Raw genomic sequence first — 23254 nt, 5'->3', positions numbered from 1 at the left:
CAGAGCGGCCTAATTTGGCGTTAATGGGCTACGGCAGCAGACGACCGACGCGAGTGCCTTTGCTAACAGCAAGACATCGCCTGCAGCGTCTCTACTGGTTTCGCGACCATATCCATTGGACCCTAGGCGACTGGAGAACCGTGTTCATGAGTCCCGATTTCAGCTTGTAAGAGCTAATGATAGGGTTCGACTGTGGTGGACGTCCCACGAAGCCATGTACCCAAATTGTCAACAAGGCACTGTGGAAGCTGGTGGTGGCTCCAGTATGGTGTGGACTGTGTTTACTTGGAATGGACTGGGTCCTGTGGTCCAACTGACCCAATCATTCACTGGAAACGGCTATGTTCGGCAACTTGCAGACCACCTGCAGCTATTGATGGACTTCATGTTCCCAAACAACGATGCAATTTTTATGGAGACAATACACCATGTTGCCGGACCACAGTTTTTCGTGATTAGTTTGAAGAGTATTCTGGACAATTCCAGCGAATGATTTTGGCCACCCAGACCGCCCGACATGAATCCGATCGAACTTTTATGTGATGTAATCCAGAGGTCAGTTCGTGCACAAAATCCTGCACTGGCAACACTTTCGCAGTTTTGGACGGCTATAAAGACAGCAAGCCACGTCTAGATGCTGCACTACACTGGGAAAAAGGAGGTTCGATAAGATATTAGGAGGTATCCTACGACTTTCGTCTTCTCTGTACTGTTAGAAACTGTGTGTTAATCACGCTGCAGAATTTTCCCAGACTATACGAGGCGTGATTTTTAAGTAAGTACCGTTTTGAAGTTAAAAAAGACATGCTAAGATATCTCAATAATTTTATTTTTACATGAAAACCTGTACCTTAATCTACTTTTCTACATAATTTCCGTCTATACTGTGGCACTTGTCATAATGTTGTACCAGTTCTTGAATACCCTCCTCATAGAAGTCTGCCGCCTGACTTGTTTGCAACTGCATCACCACTGTTTTGACTTTATCATGAAGACACTGACCGCCCAGGTGTTTCCTCAAGTGCAGGAACAGATGGTAGTCACTGGGCGCAAGATCGGGGCTGTACGGAGGATGATCTAGAGTTTCCCATCTAAACGATGTGATGAGATCTTTGGTCTGATTCGCCACATGCGGACGGGCATTGTCTTGCAGCAAAACGATGCCCTTGCTCAACTTGCCACGTCTTTTGTTGTGAACTGAACGGCGCAGATTGTGCAATGTCTTACAGTAAGCTGCTGCACTGATTGTCTCATTACGAGGCAGAAATTCCACAAGCAATACTCCTTTTCTGTGCCAAAAAACAGTGCACATGATTTTCCGGGCAGAAATTGTTTGCTTAAACTTCACTTTTCTCGGTGAATCTGAATGCCGCCATTTCATGGACTGTTGCTTTGATTCTGGTGTGATGTAGGCCATCCATGTTTCATCTTGAAGAAACACCTGGGTGGTCAGCGTCTTCAATTCGATGACGAAGTCAAAGCAGTGGTGCTGCAGTGGTTAAGAAGTTAGGCGGCAGACTTCTATGACAAGGGTATTCAAAAACTGGTATACGTTATGACAAGTGCCTCAATACTGACGGAAATTATGTAGGAAAGTAAATTAAGGTACAGGCTTTCGTCTAAAAATAAAATTATTGAGATATCTTAGCACTTCTTTTTTTAATTTCAAAACGGTACTTACTCAAAAAATACGCCTCGTATTTTCATCCAGTATTTGCACTTAGCATCCATATATACCACTGAATACACCTCAGATATTATACACACAGTGTGTCCCAGTTCCGTGAGGACTGTGGCTATGAAAAATAAAAGTCATGGCTTACGTTCACAAAATCACTGTATTTATTCAAAATAGTCCTACCCTGAACCAAACCAAAGCTGAAATAGTTTTAACTGTTTCGAAAGTCACCGTAGTCCTTCTTTGGAGTTGAGTTTAGTAATACAGTACAATTTTGTTGGATATCCTTAACTGTGTCGAAACAGAGTCTTTTCATTGCCGTCTTCAATTTGGGGAACAACCAGAAGTCGTCGGCTGTGGCCAAATCCGGCGAATACGGTGGGTGATCCAGGACGGTGATCCATTTGCTGCCCAAAGCTCGCGCACAATCTTTGCTTTGTGGACTACGGTCTCGTGATGGAGGAGTAACTAGGAATCTGCCTCTCGGGATTTGGTCGAATTCGCCGAATTCTCGCCCACGAAAGCAGGAGGATTCAAAAAAATTGTTGGCTCACTGCTCCACTGCAGTTTTCTGACGAATGCCAGACACGTACAGTTAACATTCGCGGCTAGGATGCCTGCTGCAGCAACGGTAGCGTTGTGACTTTCTACAGCTGTTTCTGGAACTTCAAGGATCGTAACGCTGCAACTCGCCACGAGATAACTTTGCAGTTTGGAATTTCGCGCAAGCAGTTCTAACGGAACTTCAATACCCTGTGTAATTGTACGACACAGAGTTCAGAAGATATGATGCCCATAAACAGTGACATGCGTGAAAAGATAGCTTTTGCTTAAAACCGACCGTAAATTTTCCAGGTTATACTCTCCAGTGTTTGATAATAAGAGCACTTAGCAGCTTTCAACAAACTGTTTGGGTAATTTATAACCTTTTCAATTTTTTTTCCTTGTTTAAATTCTTAACGTGAAGTATTCAACACAGTAACTCATTTGTAAAAGCAATCAGATGTTTGCAGCTGTTTTCAGATTAGAAGATTTTCGACGGAAAGTTTCATATTTTTCCCACAAAATCTTCGGTAGTTCAATAGATAGCGATAAGTTCAGTATAAAGTGAATTGTGTGTTCGATTCTTGATAGCAGCAACTTTCTGTTACTTTCATTTATATTCTATACCTATTATCAAATGGAAATTTTAATGAAAAATACTGAACCGTAATTTTTTAATAAAAATAATGTCTTCTATATTTGACTATCAATCACATGAAAATAAATTACAATTCGATACAGGATTGCAAGCAGTGTTGCAGTTAAGTTCAATAAATTGTATACATCAATATTACAAGTAGAGTTTTAAAAATAAAAAGATATTTTCTTTTTATTTTATATTTCACAGCTTTGTACCAAATTTTAATTTATAGCGAATACTTCAATTTTCATGCGGTTATTAATAATAAATAAAATATTATGTTCATTAAAAAATATGTTTCAATGTTTGTTAATTAACATTTCCATAGACCTAACATAAAATTTTAAAAGTAATTTCTAGCAGTAGCTGAACAAGCGACTTCAGAACTACTAGAATCATATGCTGCCCACTGAGCTACCGGTGATTACGTCGAAACGTGGAAGTGATTTCCACTTGTCACCACTCGGAACTCTAGTAATATTCAAAAACGATGTTCCAGAGTGTTTTTAGAATTGCGTCGTACTGCGATATAAAATTTATTATGAGGTGTCGTTAAATTCAGTACGCTGACAGAGTGACTGAGACAAGTTACGTGCGTGGTGCAAAAAGTGACAATTGACATTGAACAATAAGAAGTGTGAGGTCCTCCACATGAGTAAGAGAGGAGTTATGCCTCGGTTCACTTTCCAGAATTTCGCTCTGTGATGGAAGTTTAATGTATTTTCTTATTCCATTTTGTAATGATGAAATTCACTTTTTAATTGTTGCAGTCTTTCTCTGAAAGAGCAAAGATTACCCCAAAAATTTAAATTTTTTCCACGTTTGAAAACATGTTCCAAGGTACAACACTTTCATGTATCCAGGAACAAATATTCGACTGAAATTTAAAGTTTCGCAATTGAGAAAATCTTGTTAGTACTGTATTTAATACAGTTCTCTCTAGTACACACCAAAAACCAGGAAGTGCAATGAAATCAAAAAGAAGCATTATTAAAAACCAGTTACAACTTAAATACATTTTGAAACAGAAACTATTGGAAACCAACACAAATTTCCATTTTCATGATAAGTAAAATTTTTAGTACATTAAAGAAACACTATTTATTTTCAAGTATCGCGTGTTCCATGGTGAAAGACCTTCTTCTGTTTCAAGGTACAAGATGCTATACGACCGACAAAGTGTGGCTTAACTATGTATATACAAGTACTTGTAAATATGGAATTTCACTCACATAAGTTCTATAGTACTTTCTTCCCAATATCTTTAATATAGTATGAAAAACTTCATTTTGTAGAACGCGAAATATTTAGAAATACTGCGCAAAACACAAACCCGTGTCTAACAAGAAAAACTAGAAAATGACAGAAACTGCTTAAACATTGATTCACGTGATTCTAAAATCAGACACTAGACTGAAGTACCGACCGAAAAACATTGTATATTCACATTTGCACTATCCTCTAGGTACAACACTGTCCCCTACTAAAATAATTACATTAAAATATTTCGTCGAGCACAGCACAAGAATAAACAGCTGACAGTTCCTACGATCCCTTAGTGAGGCAGGCAGCAGTATCAATGCTGGAGAACGGAAAGTTTTACTCAACCTAGTGTGTGGATTTTGAGTACAAAAGTTCAACCGGAACAGAGAAACTGACAAATATACGAGGGCTATCAGAAAAGTAGCCTCCGTTTTTTATGTAGCATGGGAAGTAGTAACTAGGACAGAAAATAAGCTACACTGCCTTATGAAGCAGGTCAGTGTGCTTAGATTATGTGAATGCATAATGTCTGTTCCTTTGGGCATGTCCGAAAGAGCAGACATCACGGAGAATCCGCAGCTGTGATACATGTTAAGTAAATTGAAGATGGATGGGGGAGGAAGGAAATGAAAGGGAAGCAACTCATAATGTCAGCTGCATCGGGACTTAATGCGACGTCAGAGGCGCCGAGTGTGTCTAAGTGGTTGACGCAACTGCCTGGAAAGCAGGAGATGCTAGGTTCGAATCTCGGTTCGGTACACATTTTCATTCAATGCCGCTGACTCTGCGTAAAGCCCCGATGCAGCTGTCATCTTGAGTTCCTTCCCTTTTCTTTCATTTCTCACTCCCCCCCCCCCCTCCATCATTAATTTACTTAAAGTGTGCTTAGTACTCAGCGAAAAAAGCTGTATTGGTTCTCGTTCGTCGTTCAGAATGAGAATTGCGACAGGGAAACTGGACAAATGAGAAATCCGTTCTGTAATCCGGGTTTTAGTGGCGACAAATTCAAAGCCGTAGAGAGATTTATCGCAAAATTTGTGCTATACGTAATAGGAATATGGTGAATGAATGTGCTGTGTATTATTAGTGCCCATTGTTTAAGGGTGCAAGAATAAATGTTCGTGATCATGGCAAAAGTGATTGTACCTCTGTAGTCAGGAACGAACAGGTACAGAAATTTGATAACAATTCTTGAAAAATAGCTTTACACGATATGTAAATTGTCTGAAACGTTTCCGCAGATTTCTTCGAATGCGTCGCATGAGATCGTAACCGAGCATTTAGAGCACTAAACGTTCTATGCTCGTTGAATACTATAACGTCTCCCGAAGCATCGAAAAACGCAAAATTCGGCTGCTTCCTGGACTTTCTTTTGCACTGCACTTGCTGAACAGTGTCAAGACCGGTGGAGAAAATGTGTTTCCTACGTTAACGCGGAGACAAACCACCTTCGCCGAAAAAACCAAAAATAACAAATCAAACTACACTCCTGGAAATTGAAATAAGAACACCGTGAATTCATTGTCCCAGGAAGGGGAAACTTTATTGACACATTCCTGGGGTCAGATACATCACATGATCACACTGACAGAACCACAGGCACATAGACACAGGCAACAGAGCATGCACAATGTCGGCACTAGTACAGTGTATATCCACCTTTCGCAGCAATGCAGGCTGCTATTCTCCCATGGAGACGATCGTAGAGATGCTGGATGTAGTCCTGTGGAACGGCTTGCCATGCCATTTCCACCTGGCGCCTCAGTTGGACCAGCGTTCGTGCTGGACGTGCAGACCGCGTGAGACGACGCTTCATCCAGTCCCAAACATGCTCAATGGGGGACAGATCCGGAGATCTTGCTGGCCAGGGTAGTTGACTTACACCTTCTAGAGCACATTGGGTGGCACGGGATACATGCGGACGTGCATTGTCCTGTTGGAACAGCAAGTTCCCTTGCCGGTCTAGGAATGGTAGAACGATGGGTTCGATGACGGTTTGGATGTACCGTGCACTATTCAGTGTCCCCTCGACGATCACCAGTGGTGTACGGCCAGTGTAGGAGATCGCTCCCCACACCATGATGCCGGGTGTTGGCCCTGTGTGCCTCGGTCGTATGCAGTCCTGATTGTGGCGCTCACCTGCACGGCGCCAAACACGCATACGACCATCATTGGCACCAAGGCAGAAGCGACTCTCATCGCTGAAGACGACACGTCTCCATTCGTCCCTTCATTCACGCCTGTCGCGACACCACTGAAGGCGGGCTGCACGATGTTGGGGCGTGAGCGGAAGACGGCCTAACGGTGTGCGGGACCGTAGCCCAGCTTCATGGAGACGGTTGCGAATGGTCCTCGCCGATACCCCAGGAGCAACAGTGTCCCTAATTTGCTGGGAAGTGGCGGTGCGGTCCCCTACGGCACTGCGTAGGATCCTACGGTCTTGGCGTGCATCCGTGCGTCGCTGCGGTCCGGTCCCAGGTCGACGGGCACGTGCACCTTCCGCCGACCACTGGCGACAACATCGATGTACTGTGGAGACCTCACGCCCCACGTGTTGAGCAATTCGGCGGTACGTCCACCCGGCCTCCCGCATGCCCACTATACGCCCTCGCTCAAAGTCCGTCAACTGCACATACGGTTCACGTCCACGCTGTCGCGACATGCTACCAGTGTTAAAGACTGCGATGGAGCTCCGTATGCCACGGCAAACTGGCTGACACTGACGGCGGCGGTGCAACAAATGCTGCGCAGCTAGCGCCATTCGACGGCCAACACCGCGGTTCCTGGTGTGTCCGCCGTGCCGTGCGTGTGATCATTGCTTGTACAGCCCTCTCGCAGTGTCCGGAGCAAGTATGGTGGGTCTGACACACCGGTGTCAATGTGTTCTTTTTTCCATTTCCAAGAGTGTATATCACTCACAGACCTTATGGGTACCGCTTTTTTGGAGTGCTAAAGCCGCCCTACAGTCCGGATTTGGTGGTAGGTGACTTCCTCCTATTCGTGCACGTAAAAAAGAGGACTTGGTCCTAAACGCTTTGACTGCCAGGAGGAATTTAAGGTTGATGTCACGAGCTGGCTGAAATTCAGGGCGAACTCGTCAATTGGTTAAGATTTAAGTTAAATGCAAAAATCTGAGTGGTGATTATGGAGAGAGGTAATAAAAGAAGTTGTTTTAATACACTACTGGCCATTAAAATTGCTACACCAAGAAGAAATGCAGATGATAAACGGGTATTCACCGGACAAATATATTATACTAGAACTGACATGTGATTACATTTTCACGCAATTTGGGTGCATAGATCCTGAGAAATCAGTACCCAGAACAACCACCTCTGGCCGTAATAACAGCCTTGATACGCCTGGGCATTGGGTCAAACAGAGCTTGGATGGCGTGTACAGGTACAGCTGCCCATGCAGCTTCAACGCCGGCCGTAGTGGCCGTGCGGTTCTAGGCGCTACAGTCTGGAGCCGAGCGACCGCTACGCTCGCAGGTTCGAATCCTGTCTCGGGCATGGATGTGTGTGACGTCCTTAGGTTAGTTAGGTTTAATTAGTTCTAAGTTCTAGGCGACTGATGACCTCAGAAGTTAAGTCGCATAGTGCTCAGAGCCATTTGAACCATTTTGAGCAGCTTCAACACGATAGCACAGTTCATCAAGGGTAGCGACTAGCGTATTGTGACGAGCCAGTTGCTCGGCCACCATTGACCAGACGGTTTCAATTGGTGAGAGATCTGGAGAATGTGCTGGCCAGGGCAGCAGTCGAACATTTTCTGTATCCAGAACGGCCCGTACAGGACCTGCAACATGCAGTCGTGCATTATCCTGCTGAAACGTAGGGTTTCGCAGGCATCGAATCAAGGGTAGAGCTCCGGGTCGTAACACATCTGGAATGTAACGTCCACTGTTCAAAGTGCCGTCAATGCGAACAAGAGGTGACCGAGACGTGTAACCAATGGCACCCCATACCATCACGCCGGGTGATACGCCAGTATGGCGATGACGAGTACACGCATCCAATGTGCGTTCACCGCGATGTCTCCAAACACGGATGCGACCATCATGATGCTGTAAACAGAACCTGGATTCATCTGAAAAACTGGCGTTTTGCCATTCGTGCACCCAGGTTTGTCGTTGAGTACACCATCGCAGGCGCTCCTGTCTGTGATGCAGCGTCAATGGTAACCGCAGCCATGGTCTCAGAGCTGATAGTCCATGCTGCTGCAACCGTCGTCGAACTGTTCGTGCAGATGGTTGTCGTCTTGCAAACGTCCCCATCTGTTGACTCAGGGATCGAGACGTGGCTGCACGATCCGTTACAGCCATGCGGATAAGATGTCTGTGATCTCGACTGCTAGTAATACGAGGCCGGTGGGATCCAGCACGGCGTTCCGTATTACCCGCCTGTGCCCACCGATTCCATATTCTGCTAACAGTCATTGGATCTCGACCAACGCGAGCAGCAATGTCACGATACGATAAACCGAAATCGTGATAGGTTACAATCCGACCTTTATCAAAGTCGAAAACGTGATGGTACGCATTTCTCCTCCTTACACGAGCCATCACAACAATGTATCACCAGGCAGCGCCGGTCAACTGCTGTTTGTGTATGAGAAATCGATTGGAAACTTTCCTCATGTCAGCACGTTGTAGGTGTCGCCACTGGCGCCAACCTTGTGGGTATGCTCTGAAAAGCTAATCATTTGCATATCACAGGATCTTCTTCCTGTCGGTTAAATTTCGCGTCTGTAGCACGTCATCTTCGTGGTGTAGCACTTTTAATGGCCAGTAGTGTATTTCCGAGGAGTTTGGTATCCAGGGAAGTACGGTAAACTCACCCTGGTGCCCCTCGAACTACGCACGTACACTGCGAGCTGTGACTCTTTGCATTGTCCTGCTGATAGATGCCACCGTGCCGAGGAAAAACAACCTGCATGTAGGGGTGGACATTGTCCCCAAGGATAGATGCGTAGTTGTGTTGATCCACGTATGTTTTAACCACATCAGCAAGCGAACGGTTTATAGATATAGCCGTTACGGAAATGATTCCACCATTGGCTCGAAAGCCAATTACCACACTCGTTTTGACGCAAAGAATGGTTCAAATGACTCTAAGTACTATGTGACTTAACATCTGAGGTCATAAGTTCGCTAGACTTAGAACTACTTAAACCTAAGTAACCTAAGGACATCACACACATCCATGCCCGAGGCAGGATTCGAACCTGCGACCGTAGCCGCCGCGTGGTTCCGGAATGAAGCGCCTAGAACCGCTCGACCACATCGGTCGGCTTTATAGCTGTCCCAAACTCCGAAAGTGTTACATCTACGTTTATATTCCGCAGTCCACCTTATGGAACATGGCGGAAGGTGCCACTGTTACTTCCCCCTTCTCTGTTCCATTGCTGATCGCGGGCGGGAGGAACGATTGTTGGTAAGTCTTTGTGAGAGCTCGCATCTCTCTAGTTTCAGCTTCGTGACCATTCGACGGGATGTAAGGAACAGGAAGCAATATATTGTTTGACTAGGAAAGTACGCTGACGGAAATCTTAACAGCAAACTACAGCGTGATCATCACTCTTCTCTTATATCGTCTATTACCAGAGAAGGATTAGCATTTCCATGACGCGCGCTTACTAAACGTACTGTGATGAAACGTACTAATTTTCTTTGTATCATCTCTATTTCGCCTACGAGTCCGTTCTGGTACGGTTCGCAGCCTGACAAGCAATATTTACTTATAGAGCAAATAGTGGTATTTGTAAGCTACGTTCGCCGGCCGTTGTGACCGAGTGGTTCTAGGCGCTTCAGTTCGGAACCGCGCGACTGCTACGGTCGCAGGTTCGAATCCTGCCTTGGGCATGGATGTGTGTGATGTCCCTAGGATAGTTAGGTTTAAGTAGTTCTAAGTTCTAGGGGACTGATGACCTTAGATATTAAGTCCCATAGAGCTCAGAGCCATTTGAACCATTTTGTAAGCTACGTTCTTCGAGGTGGTCTTCTGTACACTTTCTCAGGATACTTTCAATAAATCTCAGTGTGGAATCTTCGATTAATTTTATTTGGTCATTCCCCATAAATGGCTCCGTACACACACACACACACAGATGTATGGGGATGATGTTAGAAACTTTCAGGGGTGATGGTGAAGGGTGCATCAATTTAAGATAAAGGACTTAGGTTCGCGAACAACCGAGTCGAAAGTTATAAAGGAAAATCATATTGATACCTTTGCCACTGGAATGCATGTAATGGTACTGTTGTTGCTAAGACTGTAGGGTAAGCTACTTTCACAGGTGGTAGTATGGATAAAAAAAAAAGAAAAGAAGTGCAGTAAATATGGACTTCAAAATACATACCTTAATCATTTGTTCAGCAGAAGAGATGTGTCACAGCACTGAAGATGAACAAGTGGTCAAATTCTTAAAGTGTGCATTTTATAATCCATATTTACTGCAAATTTCTTCTTGTTTTGGTCCATACTACCTCCTCCAAAAATATGGGAAACAAAGCTCTCCATGCTACTACGTCTGAAAGTTGCTTACCCTGAGGGCACAGTAGCTACAGCGCTGGCACATGTATTCCACTGTCAGAGGTATCAAAACGATTTTCGTTCATAGATTTCGAGTCGACAGTTTCCGAACCAGGGTCCCTCATGTCATATTGGTACGTTAACCCTTCTCCATCATCCCTGAAAGTTTGTGACATCATCGCATAATCACACGGTATAAAGTCCTAACCAGTAGGGAGTGAATGTGGGGGTGGGATTATGTTTAAAGACCGCTTCCAGTGATAGTACCGCAATAGTCTACTCACACAATAATCGATCTGTCCGTTTGTTTACACGTTGTGCGTTACTTTGTTAATGTTGAGGGCAAACTGCCAATCCCTACACCAAACATCGACACTACAGGTCTCCCAGTTTAACGTTATACGTCAGTCGGTTTGACAGCAATTAATATAATAATAAATTTGCAAAAAAAATGGTTCAGATGGCTCTAAGCACTATGGTATAATGTTGTAGCTTTAATTTGCTATGAAAGCGGTGCTGATAGACAATAAAAGCGGTTTAAAAGCTGTGAGCTGTCTGGGGAAGTTAACCTTGCATTACTGCGCAACTGTTTCACCAGGTATCCAGTATATATATATATATATATATATATATATATATATATATATATATATATATATATATATGAAAGAGAATTTAAATAAAAAGTAATAAATCAGTTTATATTTGGAAATTTATCTTAACATTGATCATTGAAATTTCAGCATATTAAACGTGAGTCATAACTAAACTGGTGCCTTATTTAGGACTGTGAAAATGTGAATTTGTAATCTTATGGAAAACATCAAATATGGAGCCAAGATTGGGAGACTACATACAACACTGCATTCATAAAATAACACACGAAGAACGTTGTAACATATCCAAGAGGAAATTAACCACAACCAACCGATTCAATTTTCACCCAAAGAAGTTACGTTCGTAGCACAATCTTGTCCGTCATGTAATTACCACACACTGGTATACTAAATTCATACTAACTCTCTGTGAAATCTTCCCAAAAAGAATAGCTGAGGGCTACTTTGATGATTACACCACATGCTTCACGTGGTCAACTTGGTTTACACAAAGAGTGTAACTCCACAATGATTTTGATAATTAAAATAAATTAGATCGAAAAGCAATTTACAAGAGAAAAACCTCGAACTGGTTACTATCGTCTTACTATTAACCTGATGGGTCAAACAATTCTATAAGCACGTGGAACTGGTCTCACAAAGTACACCCCACATGGGTTGAACATAAAGAAAAGTTGCTATATTGAAAAATATTGTCAAGACGAGACGTTATAATCTCACGCACATTCGCATTTAAGATTGATGATCTTAGTTAGAGTTAGTGATCAACACGTGTTTCCACTTTACTCACAAAGTAGTGACAAAGCAACTACTGGAAGATATTCTGAACTTCACACTCGAAATACACTGCATTGCAATTTAAGATAACATTAGATATTTTAGAGCTAAACCTGAAATAAAGGTGATTAAATTTTCAGTTAGGCTGAACTTAAGATATCAATTGTCCTACGGACTTAGCAGAGACGCGCTTAGCCGGAGATCTTACCACTTCAGACGCTCGCCGCGGACAGACTGCCGTGGTCCCTTCCTGAGGGGTGGCTCACAAATACAAACGGAAGTGACCAGAGAGCCAGCTTCCTATACCAACATGACAAGGGACGGACAGGACCATACTAATAATAGAAACCTATTTGCTTTTAGAAAGCGTAGCTACCTGTTCCTACGTTGGTCCTACTGTTCTCTAGCAGACACGCTTGTCTGCTACCATCCAGCATGCAACTAGAAATACATTTGCTCATTCATTCTTTCACACAGAAGGGAAGGGGGATGACAGTATCTTGTCATATACAGTATATGAAAGAAAGAGGATGTAGGTTCCGTATGAGACTGTGACATGAATTACATATAAACTGTGTTTTAAAGTGTAGTAGTGTGACAGATCGTTCTTGTTTATGTGTAAAAGTAACACGTTCCACTACTCAGTCTCCTCCCAGATAGTCAGAAACGCCACAGTAAATTTAGAAGAGGAATTTATGCCGTAAATGACAACAGATTTAAGAAATCAACATGAAAGGTCACGGAGGCCTTTGAAGACCGTTGTGTGAACGTCGTCATCGTTGGAAAAATATGTCCCCCCCCCCCCCCAGATGTTCTTTCACAATACCATTAAGATGGAAAATGCACAGCACACGATCTGGACTTCCCAATCGGCATATCAGCATCACTCACCTCTGTCTGGCCTTAGTAAAATTGTTGGCACCATTCCACAACTGCTAGACACGACTACGGCTGTTGATAAAATATCGTGAAATCAATGCACCGATATTTCGCTTAAAGTATCGATTTATGTCGCAGTAAGTTTTTAAACGACATATCGATGTCGAAATGGCATTATCGAATCGCGATATTTTTATTTTGAATTCTATTTTATTCACAGTTTTCGGAACATATTTGAAGTTGTTCTCTTGAATTACAGTGGGACGTAATTTTAACTTTTACCGTATGAAGGATTCCTACTATTTTTGAGTCTTTCTCAGAGACTGTGTGAAGCAATTATATGTGGTACAAAAAAAGAACTCCAACTGCACTGAGAGAGTAGCGGTGTGAATGGAATAACAAGATTACAGATGTAAAGAAACAGCGAACTAGTTGCGTTAAAAACAATTTCTGACACATCTAGTGTGCTGTTTCTTCATATCAACATTCTTCAAAAACAGTTGCTGAAAATGATGAACAAAAATCTAAACGACAAGGCAGGTCGTTGCGGCGGGTGGAGACGTGTGAGGGGAATACTGACGTAATCGGCCCTCGGCGCTACCACCAGAAACTGCATCGTTCATCTTCACTACATAATTTTGACACTACAACTGCTAGGTAGCAGACGTTTGCAGAAATGAAAAAAAAAAAGAAACAGGGAACTCAACAGGAAGTGTTCCGGACAAATCCTGTAAGTGACGAAACCGAACGATGGACCCATCAGACACCTTTTATTGTGCCGCTCACATGCAACTACCATTGTTAGAAAAGTGGTTATCGCCAGACTCAAAACGTGCATCGTTTTCTTTTCAGTTCTTGCTCTAAGAGAGATACCGCGCGACCGTTACGGTCGCAGGTTCGAATCCTGCCTCGGGCATGGATGTGTGTGATGTCCTTAGGTTAGTTAGGTTTAAGTAGTTCTAAGTTCTAGGGGACTGATGACCTCAGAAGTTAAGACCAATAGTGCTCAGAGCCATTTGAATCATATCTAAGAGGGATACGTAGGCTGCTAGCTTATTGATACACAGAATACCTAATAATAAATCAATACTTAAATATACAGCTCTAAAATCGACAGTGTATTTATAATGTGAATCCGATATTTTTATAGGCAAGTACGTCGATATTTTCTCAGCCTATATAACGATTTTTTATACATATCGAAAGCCAATAATGCCATTTTCTTAAATATCGATGTATCGGATTCCCGATATTTTAAAAAATATCATCAATCCTAGACACGACATTGCAGTCGGTCAACATATCGCCAGAACTTCACAGCTAATACGTGTGCGATTTGGACTTGTTGTCCACAAGGATCGTACCTTCCCATGTACTTCAGCGTTCGAGTACGTTTCCAGTTGCCGTGGCATTTCACCCGCACACAGTGATGCGCCCGTTATCCGTATCGCAGGCCAGCTGTGTCTGCAGGAAACCCAGAACATGTACTCTCCTCCGATAATGCGCTACTCTTGTTGCGCAATGATTTTAACGAGGGACGATAAGTGTAACATACCCTCTATGTCTTTATGCACGTAGTTGGAATGTTTCCGGCAAGGTCACAAGCCCATCCAGTTGAGCAACTCCTACATCTACGTCATTAGTCCGCAAGCCACGTGACGGTGTGTGGCGGAGGGTACTTTAGGTATCACTATCTGAGCCCCCTTTTTCTCTGTTAATGTCTGAATCCATTGGAACCCGTGTGCACCACGACCGTATAATTGTAAATATATTTGGGATAAATGGCAGCACTGATCGTAAATATTGAAATCTTTTATTTTACAGATTTCGATCACTGTGTAACCATCTTCAGTGCAAATTATTCGAACCTTGTAGGCCCATACCACAACAGCACAACATTTTCCATGAGGTGTAATATGTAATATGATGATTACTTCCAATAGATATCTTTACTTTTAGTGCATACAATAATTTTTAAATTTACAGAAGAGCCTGTCTTGTAACTTTAGCAGTTAACCTTAGCAGTTGCCAATCCATCGTAAAGACTTACGTTGGTGTGTTTCTATTTCTACTCATTGTGATATGGGCCTACAAGGTTCGAATAATTTGCACTGAAGATGGCCACAGACTGATCGAAATTGATATGTAAAATAAAGGATTTCAATATTTACATCTACATCTACATTTATACTCCGCAAGCCACCCAACGGTGTGTGGCGCAGGGCACTTTACGTGCCACTGTCATTACCTCCCTTTCCTGTTCCAGTCGCGTATGGTTCGCGGGAAGAACGACTGTCTGAAAGCCTCCGTGCGCGCTCTAATCTCTCTAATTTTACATTCGTGATCTCCTCGGGAGGTATAAGTAGGGGTAGCAATATATTCGATACCTCATCCAGAAACGCACCCTCTCGAAACCTGGACAGCAAGCTACACCGCGATGCAGAGCGCCTCTCTTGCAGAGTCTGCCACTTGTGTTTATTAAACATCTCCGTAACGCTATCACGGTTACCAAATAATCCTGTGACGAAACGCGCCGCTCTTCTTTGGATCTTCTCTACCTCCTCCGTCAACCCGATCTGGTACGGATCCCACACTGATGAGCAATACTCAAGTATAGGTCGAACGAGTGTTTTGTAAGCAACCTCCTTTGTTGATGGACTTCATTTTCTAAGAACTCTCCCAATGAATCTCAACCTGGTATCCGCCTTACCAACAATTAATTTTATATGATCATTCCACTTCAAATCGTTCCACACGCATACTCCCAGATATTTTACAGAAGTAACTGCTACCAGTGTTTGTTCCGCTATCATATAATCATACAATAAAGGATCCTTCTTTCTATGTATTCGCAGTACATTACATTTGTCTATGTTAAGGGTCAGTTGCCACTCCCGGCACCAAGTGCCTATCCGCTGCAGATCTTCCTGCATTTCGCTACAATTTTCTAATGCTGCAACTTCTCTGTATACTACAGCATCATCCGCGAAAAGCCGCATGGAACTTCCGACACTATCTACTAGATCATTTATATATATTGTGAAAAGCAATGGTCCCATAACACTCCCCTGTGGCACGCCAGAGGTTACTTAAACGTCTGTAGACGTCTCTCCATTGATAACAACACGCTGTGTTCTGTTTGCTAAAAACTCTTCAATCCAGCCACACAGCTGGTCTGATGTTCCGTAGGCTCTTACTTTGTTTATCAGGCGACAGTGCGGAACTGTATCGAACGCCTTCCGGAAGTCAAGAAAAATAGCATCTACCTGGGAGCCTGTATCTAATATTTTCTGGGTCTCATGAACAAATAAAGCGAGTTTCGTCTCACACGATCGCTGTTTCCGGAATCCATGTTGATTCGTACATAGTAGATTCTGGGTTTCCAAAAACGACATGATACTCGAGCAAAAAACATGTTCTAAAATTCTACAACAGATCGACGTCAGAGATATAGGTCTATAGTTTTGCGCATCTGCTCGACGACCCATCTCGAAGACTGGGACTACCTGTGCTCTTTTCCAATCATTTGGAACCCTTCGTTCCTCTAGAGACTTGCGGTACACGGCTGTTAGAAGGGGGTCAAGTTCTTTCGCGTACTCGGCGTAGAATCGAATTGGTATCCCGTCAGGTCCAGTGGACTTTTACGACCGATATTGCCATTTATCCAAAATAAATTGCCCTTTCTTTGTTCCAGTCGCGAATGACGCATGGGAAGAAAGAGTGTCGGTAAGCCTGCGTATTAATTCTAACGTCTCAAATTTTTCCAGTGCGAGAATTTCGCGAGATGTACGTGGGAGAAAGTATACAGGGTGACCCAAAAACCCATTAACATTCGAAAATACACTAATTCACGGATTAATGTAGGTAGAGAGGTAATACTTGACACACATGTCTGAAATGACATGGGGTTTTATTGAAACCAAAAACGAGTGCAAAAATCGGCCAACAGATGACAGCAGCATATCTGTGACGCCGCATGAGAATTGTGTATAAAATGAGCTGTAGTGAAAGAGGGTGTCGCAGCGACAGCAGTCGCGCCATGTTGTCTTTACCAGAAAAGGCAGTGTTGGTGAAGCTTTCCTATCAGAATGGAGAATCTGCTACTGCTGCTTTGCAATATTATCGCCGTAAGAAGGGTATTCAAACGGGGCAATGTCCAGTGACAAGTTTCTCTGGAAGAAAATGGCCAAGAAGTTCGATAAACATCTGCTGGGGGGGGGGGGGGGGGGGCGTACGACTTTTATCCAGGATGGCGCTCCGTCTCACACTGCTACACATGTGACAGATCTCTTGCGCACATCTTCGGGTGAGGATCGCGTGCTGGGCCGACACTTTTGTAATGTTTGGCCTTCCAGGTCCCGAGATCTCAGTCCGTGTGATCATCGGCTGTGGGTTTACCCGAAGTCGCAAGTTACCGCGATCATCCGACCTCACTAGGAATGTTAGAACATAACACCAGACGGCGGTTTGTCATAGCCCTGCTGATATGCTGTACCGTTCCGTTCACAAAATTTGCCTTCGACTACAGATATTGATGATGAATGGCGGTGAAAGTGTTGAGCATTTGCTCCAAAGAACACCATCGTTGATAAAAATCAATTGTTATGGTTATTATTGCTCTTTTAACATATGAAGCGTCATCTGTTGGTCATTTTGTGCACAGTTTGGATTTCAATAACTCTCCATGTCATTTCAAGCATGTGTGTAAGTTTTTATCTGTCTACCTACATTATTTGGTGAGATACTGAAATTTAAAATGTTAACGGATTTTGGGTCACCCTGTACAGGTTCCGACTCTTCCCGAAAACTAGTCTCCCAAAATTTCAATAGGAAACCTCTGGTTCCGCTCTCCGTTGGATGTTCTCTATCTCTTCTAACAGTCCTACCTGGTCAAGATCCCATATTGATGAAGAGCACTCAAGAATCGAACGAACAAGTGCCTTGTAAACCACATCTTTCGTGGATTGGTTAGATTTCCTTGAGATTCCTCCTGTGAATCTCAGTTTGGCGTCTGCTTTTCCTACTGTTTTCTTTATGTGGTCATTCCACTTCCAGTTTATAATCAGTAGTGCAGTTGTTCGGTAGTGGATACCTTTTCCTATGAATGCACAACGTGTTACTTTTATTTAAGTTCACGGCCCACTGCCATAGACCATTCATCAGTTTCCGACGTAAGTAACTTATAAGCGCTATTTTAACTGAGAACAATATTATCAGGTTTATTCTCATATAGGGGAGAGATGATCGATAATATCGGAAATAATTAATAGCATTGAAAAAGTATTAATTAAAATTATCGATATAGAATCTCTCATCAGAATAACGCCCGCAGCAAAGTAGCGCCTCACGGAAATTCTACTATATAAGCTATGCGCGGATATTATTAGTTCTCTTGTCTTCTTTTCTGCGCTCTGAATAAGTCTACGTAGCTGCGACATGCGATATAGCTGGCATTTCTGTGTAATATGCTACGGAAGTGGTCGTGGCACTTCTATTAAACTGCAAGAAAAATGACTATAATTAGTTTATACTGGACAGACTTACGCCGAAACTTAACCTGAGGTCTAGATAGATTTTTGACATAAGATCAAAGACTAAGAGTATCTGAGGAATTGAGTGCGAGAGAGAAAGTAACGCTCAGTATTAAACCCTATTACATGCCTAATAATCAATAATAGGATCTGTGGACTATACCATGGGACGTTAAACTGAATATAAGAACGGAAATGGACACTTAGCTTTGTGAAAATAAAAGCGTATGAAGTTTGAATGACTGTATCGAAGTATAGTAATGGACCATGGTCCTTGAGTGTCGAACTACAAAAATCGCGGACATTTTAGTTGCAGTAATTGCTGGGGGTAATAATTGTAGGATCAACCCTCCTTTTCTCTATATACAAAACCCAATCGTTCACGATCATTTATTATTAAAAGTTGTTAATAAAAAACTAAAGTGATTTCCACAATTGCTTGAGTATTAGTCAACGATAATCATAGGCCAACTGCAAATTGTATCTCTGGATGATGGAAGGTTCGATTATGAAATATTACGAACAGTAAATTGTGTCTTAAAAGCTATGTAACATTTCATTTTCAATCGGACAGAAATAATACAAAAATCAGAAACAATTCGGATAAGTAATAACGTCGTCAATAAATGGTTCAAATGGCTCTGAGCACTATGGGACTTAACATCTGTGGTCATCAGTCCCCTAGAACTTAGAACTACTTAAACCTAACTAACCTAAGGACATTACACACATCCATGCCCGAGGCAGGATTTGAACCTGCGACCGTAGCGGTCACGCGGTTCCAGACTGAAGCGCCTAGAACCGCTCGGCCACACCGGCCGGCCGTCGTCAATAGGAAGTTGAAATAATAACTAACATCCAAAGACGTTAACTACCTTGTCTTCGGTAACGCAGCAGCAAATGAAGGATGATCGACTGTGCAAAACGTCAACATTTATTATTCTGAAGAAAACCGGAAATTTAGTCGCCGTCACAGTGAAGATGTTTGTGGCTGCTCCATCTGATGTGTAGGTATAACGAAAAGTCGGGCATAAACAGACGATAACAACATCAATGTCTTGCGTCAAAGAAGTCGACGACAGCAGATCAATGGAGGGCGGCTACAAACTGAAATGTGTCCTTTATTAAACAGAGCTTATGAATTCTGCAGTTCCTTGCCATTTTCGAGACTCTTAATTTTTAGGATACTTTATCCTCCGAAAGTTAGCTGTGACATTTGGAATTTGAATGACTAAAAATAGAAACATATCTACTAAAATTATTCCCATGTAAACTGGATCTGCATCTGGTTCACGGGAGATTTTGCTACGCCTAGGGGATTGATCAATACTGCACAAGGCTGATGTTTGAGGTAACACTTGGTGGACGTGATTGCTTACCCCGTAAAAGATGAACCGCGACTCGCTCGAATCGCAGTTGGCGAGGGTCGCAACAGCCGCCCCGATGGTGAGGCCCAGCTCCAATGCGATCAGGGTCAGGTCCTGCGAAAAAGATTTTCGGCTCTTAGTGGCTGCTCAGCTGTGGAGAAATCAGCTTAAAGAGCCGAGCTACCACCAAGTGGGTACAATTTTTTATCAGTGCACCTGCAAGTTTACATTAATCTGTCATTGTTAATGGTAGGTGAGCTCCGTGGGTATGGATTGCATTTCTTGAAGAAATACGACAGTCATACACTTTTTCAAAAAGTCGTACGACAACCGCCAATAGCGGTTGATAAAATATTCATTATTCACAACTGATCTTCAGCAATCTTGAAGTTATTTACAACAGCTTACATGGCAACATCTAAACTGGACCAAACTTTAGCACTGGCCCAGGCCGAAAGAAAGTTGGCTACGTTAACTGGGAACTATGGTAATGCCTCTGGTCGTTTATGTACGACCTGGTACAATTCATCTAGTTTAAAAAGGGCTTTTGTCTCAATGTAGTGCTTATTCGAAAACGAACAGCGACAGAACACAAAACTAATTATCTTTATTTTTTTCGATGTGTCTTTTTTTTCCTTTTTGGGTTTACTTTCATTATCAGTCGAACTTAGTTTTACTTTTATCTGAGCTTCTTCTGAAGTGAGTGACAAATTTTAGGCATTTGCAATTACTCTTTTTTCCCCTTTTCAAAGACAGTGTGATGACTTGCTACTTGTTGATAGTTCATAAGGCTTTCAGTGTGATGTTTTTTCCTAGAGAGACATCATCTATCTTGTTTTCTGTTATTTTCTTTCGGAATATGCAACTTCTTCTGTGGGGATGGTTAGGGTGAGACGTAAGATTACATCTTAATTTTTTTTTGGACGTTCCGCTCTGTATATATCGAATCCATTTCTATTTCATTGCTCCACTGTGTATCTTCCTACAATTCTCTGGTTGGCTCCACCATCTTATGTAATTAGTCAACATGTCTCGTTGCCAACCCTTATCCAGTACTTGGCATATTTTCCTTAAAATGTAATTGCCAGGGTACGGTACGTGAAGTTCTGCAATTTATGGTAGTACATAAGCTTCTTGAGCACATTTCAGTATCACAGATATACACGTAATATACAGGGTGTAAACGACAACTGAAACTTCCTGGCAGATTAAAACTGTGTGCCCGACCGAGACTCGAACTCGGGACCTTTGCATTTCGCGGGCAAGTGCTCTACCAACTGAGCTACCGAAGCACGACTCACGCCCGGTACTCACAGCCTTACTTCAGCCAGTACCTCGTCTCCTACCTTCCAAACTTTACAGAAGCTCTGTAAAGTTTGGAAGGTAGGAGACGAGGTACTGGCAGAAGTAAGGCTGTGAGTACCGGGCGTGAGTCGTGCTTCGGTAGCTCAGTTGGTAGAGCACTTACCCGCGAAATGCAAAGGTCCCGAGTTCGAGTCTCGGTCGGGCACACAGTTTTACTCTGCCAGGAAGTTTCATATCAGCGCACACTCCGCTGCAGAGTGAAAATCTCATTCTGGAAACAACTGTTTACAACGTTCCAAATTAGTGCAGAGGAAGTCGAGGCAAACAAACTGATACAGAACACTTGAGGTCTATCAAGACAAGAAACTACCTCAAGTTCACCTGCAAAAACCAAACTACAGCGCATGCTCGTTGCGTGAGGTTTTTATTATTCCTCCACTTTCTTCGCACAAACTATTGGTCCGACTGAAAAACTGAATCTGACCTTTTTGTAAAAAAATTTAATACAGTTTAATTTTGTACTGGAATACGTTTCCGCGAGAGGCCACAGTTTTCTAGGTGTTCAAGAGAAACGTACAAAAGTGATCTTCAAAGGTAACCCACTCTCACACTCACCCCCACCAGCCTGGATTTTTAGTATGTTGTTCATGGCAAGAATTATATCCGGTATTCCACCTTTTTTAGGCCTTCACAGATTGGCCTCTCACGCTACTGGCTTAGTCGGGCACTTACAAATTGTAAAGCTGATGTTTGTGTAAATTTTACCACACAATTTTGTAATTTTAACAGCTCAAAATTTACAGTTAAATCGTTTTGTTTGTGTGATCATCTTACTATGAAACTATTCCGCTCGTAAGGGGTAAGTTCCCATCCAATTACAAACGTAATTAATTTTTGGTTAACGTTTACAAAAGTCGTTTTTCTTTCATTACCCTTATATTAATAACGTTTACGGAATCGCTGATAAAGCAAGTAGCCAAGAAACCCCAGTCAATGAAGACCAAAAAAGGTCGAATATGGGAAATAATTTGTGTAGTTGCAAATTTATGTATGGTGATAGGAGGGAGTGCCATGAACAACATACCGTAAGTCCTGACCAGCTGGGAGTGAATGTGGGGCTGGAGTTATGTTTAAAGGGCACTTTCGTATTTTTTTCTTGAATAACTCGGAAACCGCAGTCTCTAGCAAAACCATATTCCAGTACAAAATTAAACTGCGTTAAATTTCGTACAAAAAAGGCATAGTCTTTTCTTCTAGGAGTAATAGTTCGTGCGAAGAGAGCGAAAGAATAGTGAAAATCTCTTGCGACGCACATGCGCTGCAGCTTACGTGGTTTTTGTAGGTCAGTTTGTGGTAATTTCCCGACTTGACAGACCACAAATGTCCCATATCAAATTGTTCGTCTCGACTTCCTCTATACCACCGTGGTACGTTGTAAACAATAATCCTTTACACCTCGTATATCATGTCTATTATTCGCTCCTAGATACCTGTTTAAGTTTGAACAGGGGCATTAAGTAACGATAAAGCCATCCAGCGTCACTCCTGTCAGCAGTAAAATATATTACATACTCAGTAATAAAATGTCCAACTTTGAGAATCTTCGTCTAGCATTAATTACCTATAGATAAAAAGACGGAACCCAGTTGTAATGTGTAGACGAAGATGTTGGACATTTTATTATTGAGTATGTAATGTATTTTACTAATGTATTTTACCACTGAGAGCATTGACATAGATGGTTTTTATGTTATTTGAACCCACAGTTTTGGTACTGTTGTATACACTGTTAAAAATGACTTTGAGATATCTTAAAATGTTGTTACTATGTTATTTTTATTATTGCATCTTTACCATTTTAGAATGGGTCGCCATGCAAAACATTTCTTTACTAAAAAACGTTATTCAAGACGGGGAGAGGAAAGCAAAAGCTAGATCGTGGCAGAGTCAGCTACGTAGACCGTGCCTATCGTACTGCGTTAACTGCATCTGCCTAGACTGAACTGGATTGAGTCACTATATAGAAAAATTGTTACTTTAATTCTTTACTTGTCTTTACTTGTCTTTAATTTCTTATTTGATTTACTAGATCACATAACCTGATGTGAACCTGATAAT

The 23254-nt window shown here is 42.4% G+C and overlaps 1 protein-coding gene across 1 annotated transcript in view; it reads right to left on the bottom strand.

Moving 5' to 3' along the window:
• LOC126262647 (uncharacterized) overlaps window positions 1-23254 on the bottom strand; it is a 173527-nt gene that overhangs the window by 6557 nt on the left and 143716 nt on the right. Inside the window, exon 3 of the mRNA XM_049959411.1 lies at window positions 19844-19945. Coding sequence (XP_049815368.1) covers window positions 19844-19945 — 102 coding nt within the window. The remainder of the gene's footprint in view (window positions 1-19843; window positions 19946-23254) is intronic.

This window comes from Schistocerca nitens, chromosome 6 (assembly GCF_023898315.1).
Source record: "Schistocerca nitens isolate TAMUIC-IGC-003100 chromosome 6, iqSchNite1.1, whole genome shotgun sequence".
Classification (NCBI taxonomy): Eukaryota; Metazoa; Arthropoda; class Insecta; order Orthoptera; family Acrididae; genus Schistocerca; species Schistocerca nitens.
The sequence above is the reverse complement of the archived record's forward strand: the minus strand, read 5'-3'. Positions and strand labels throughout refer to the sequence as shown.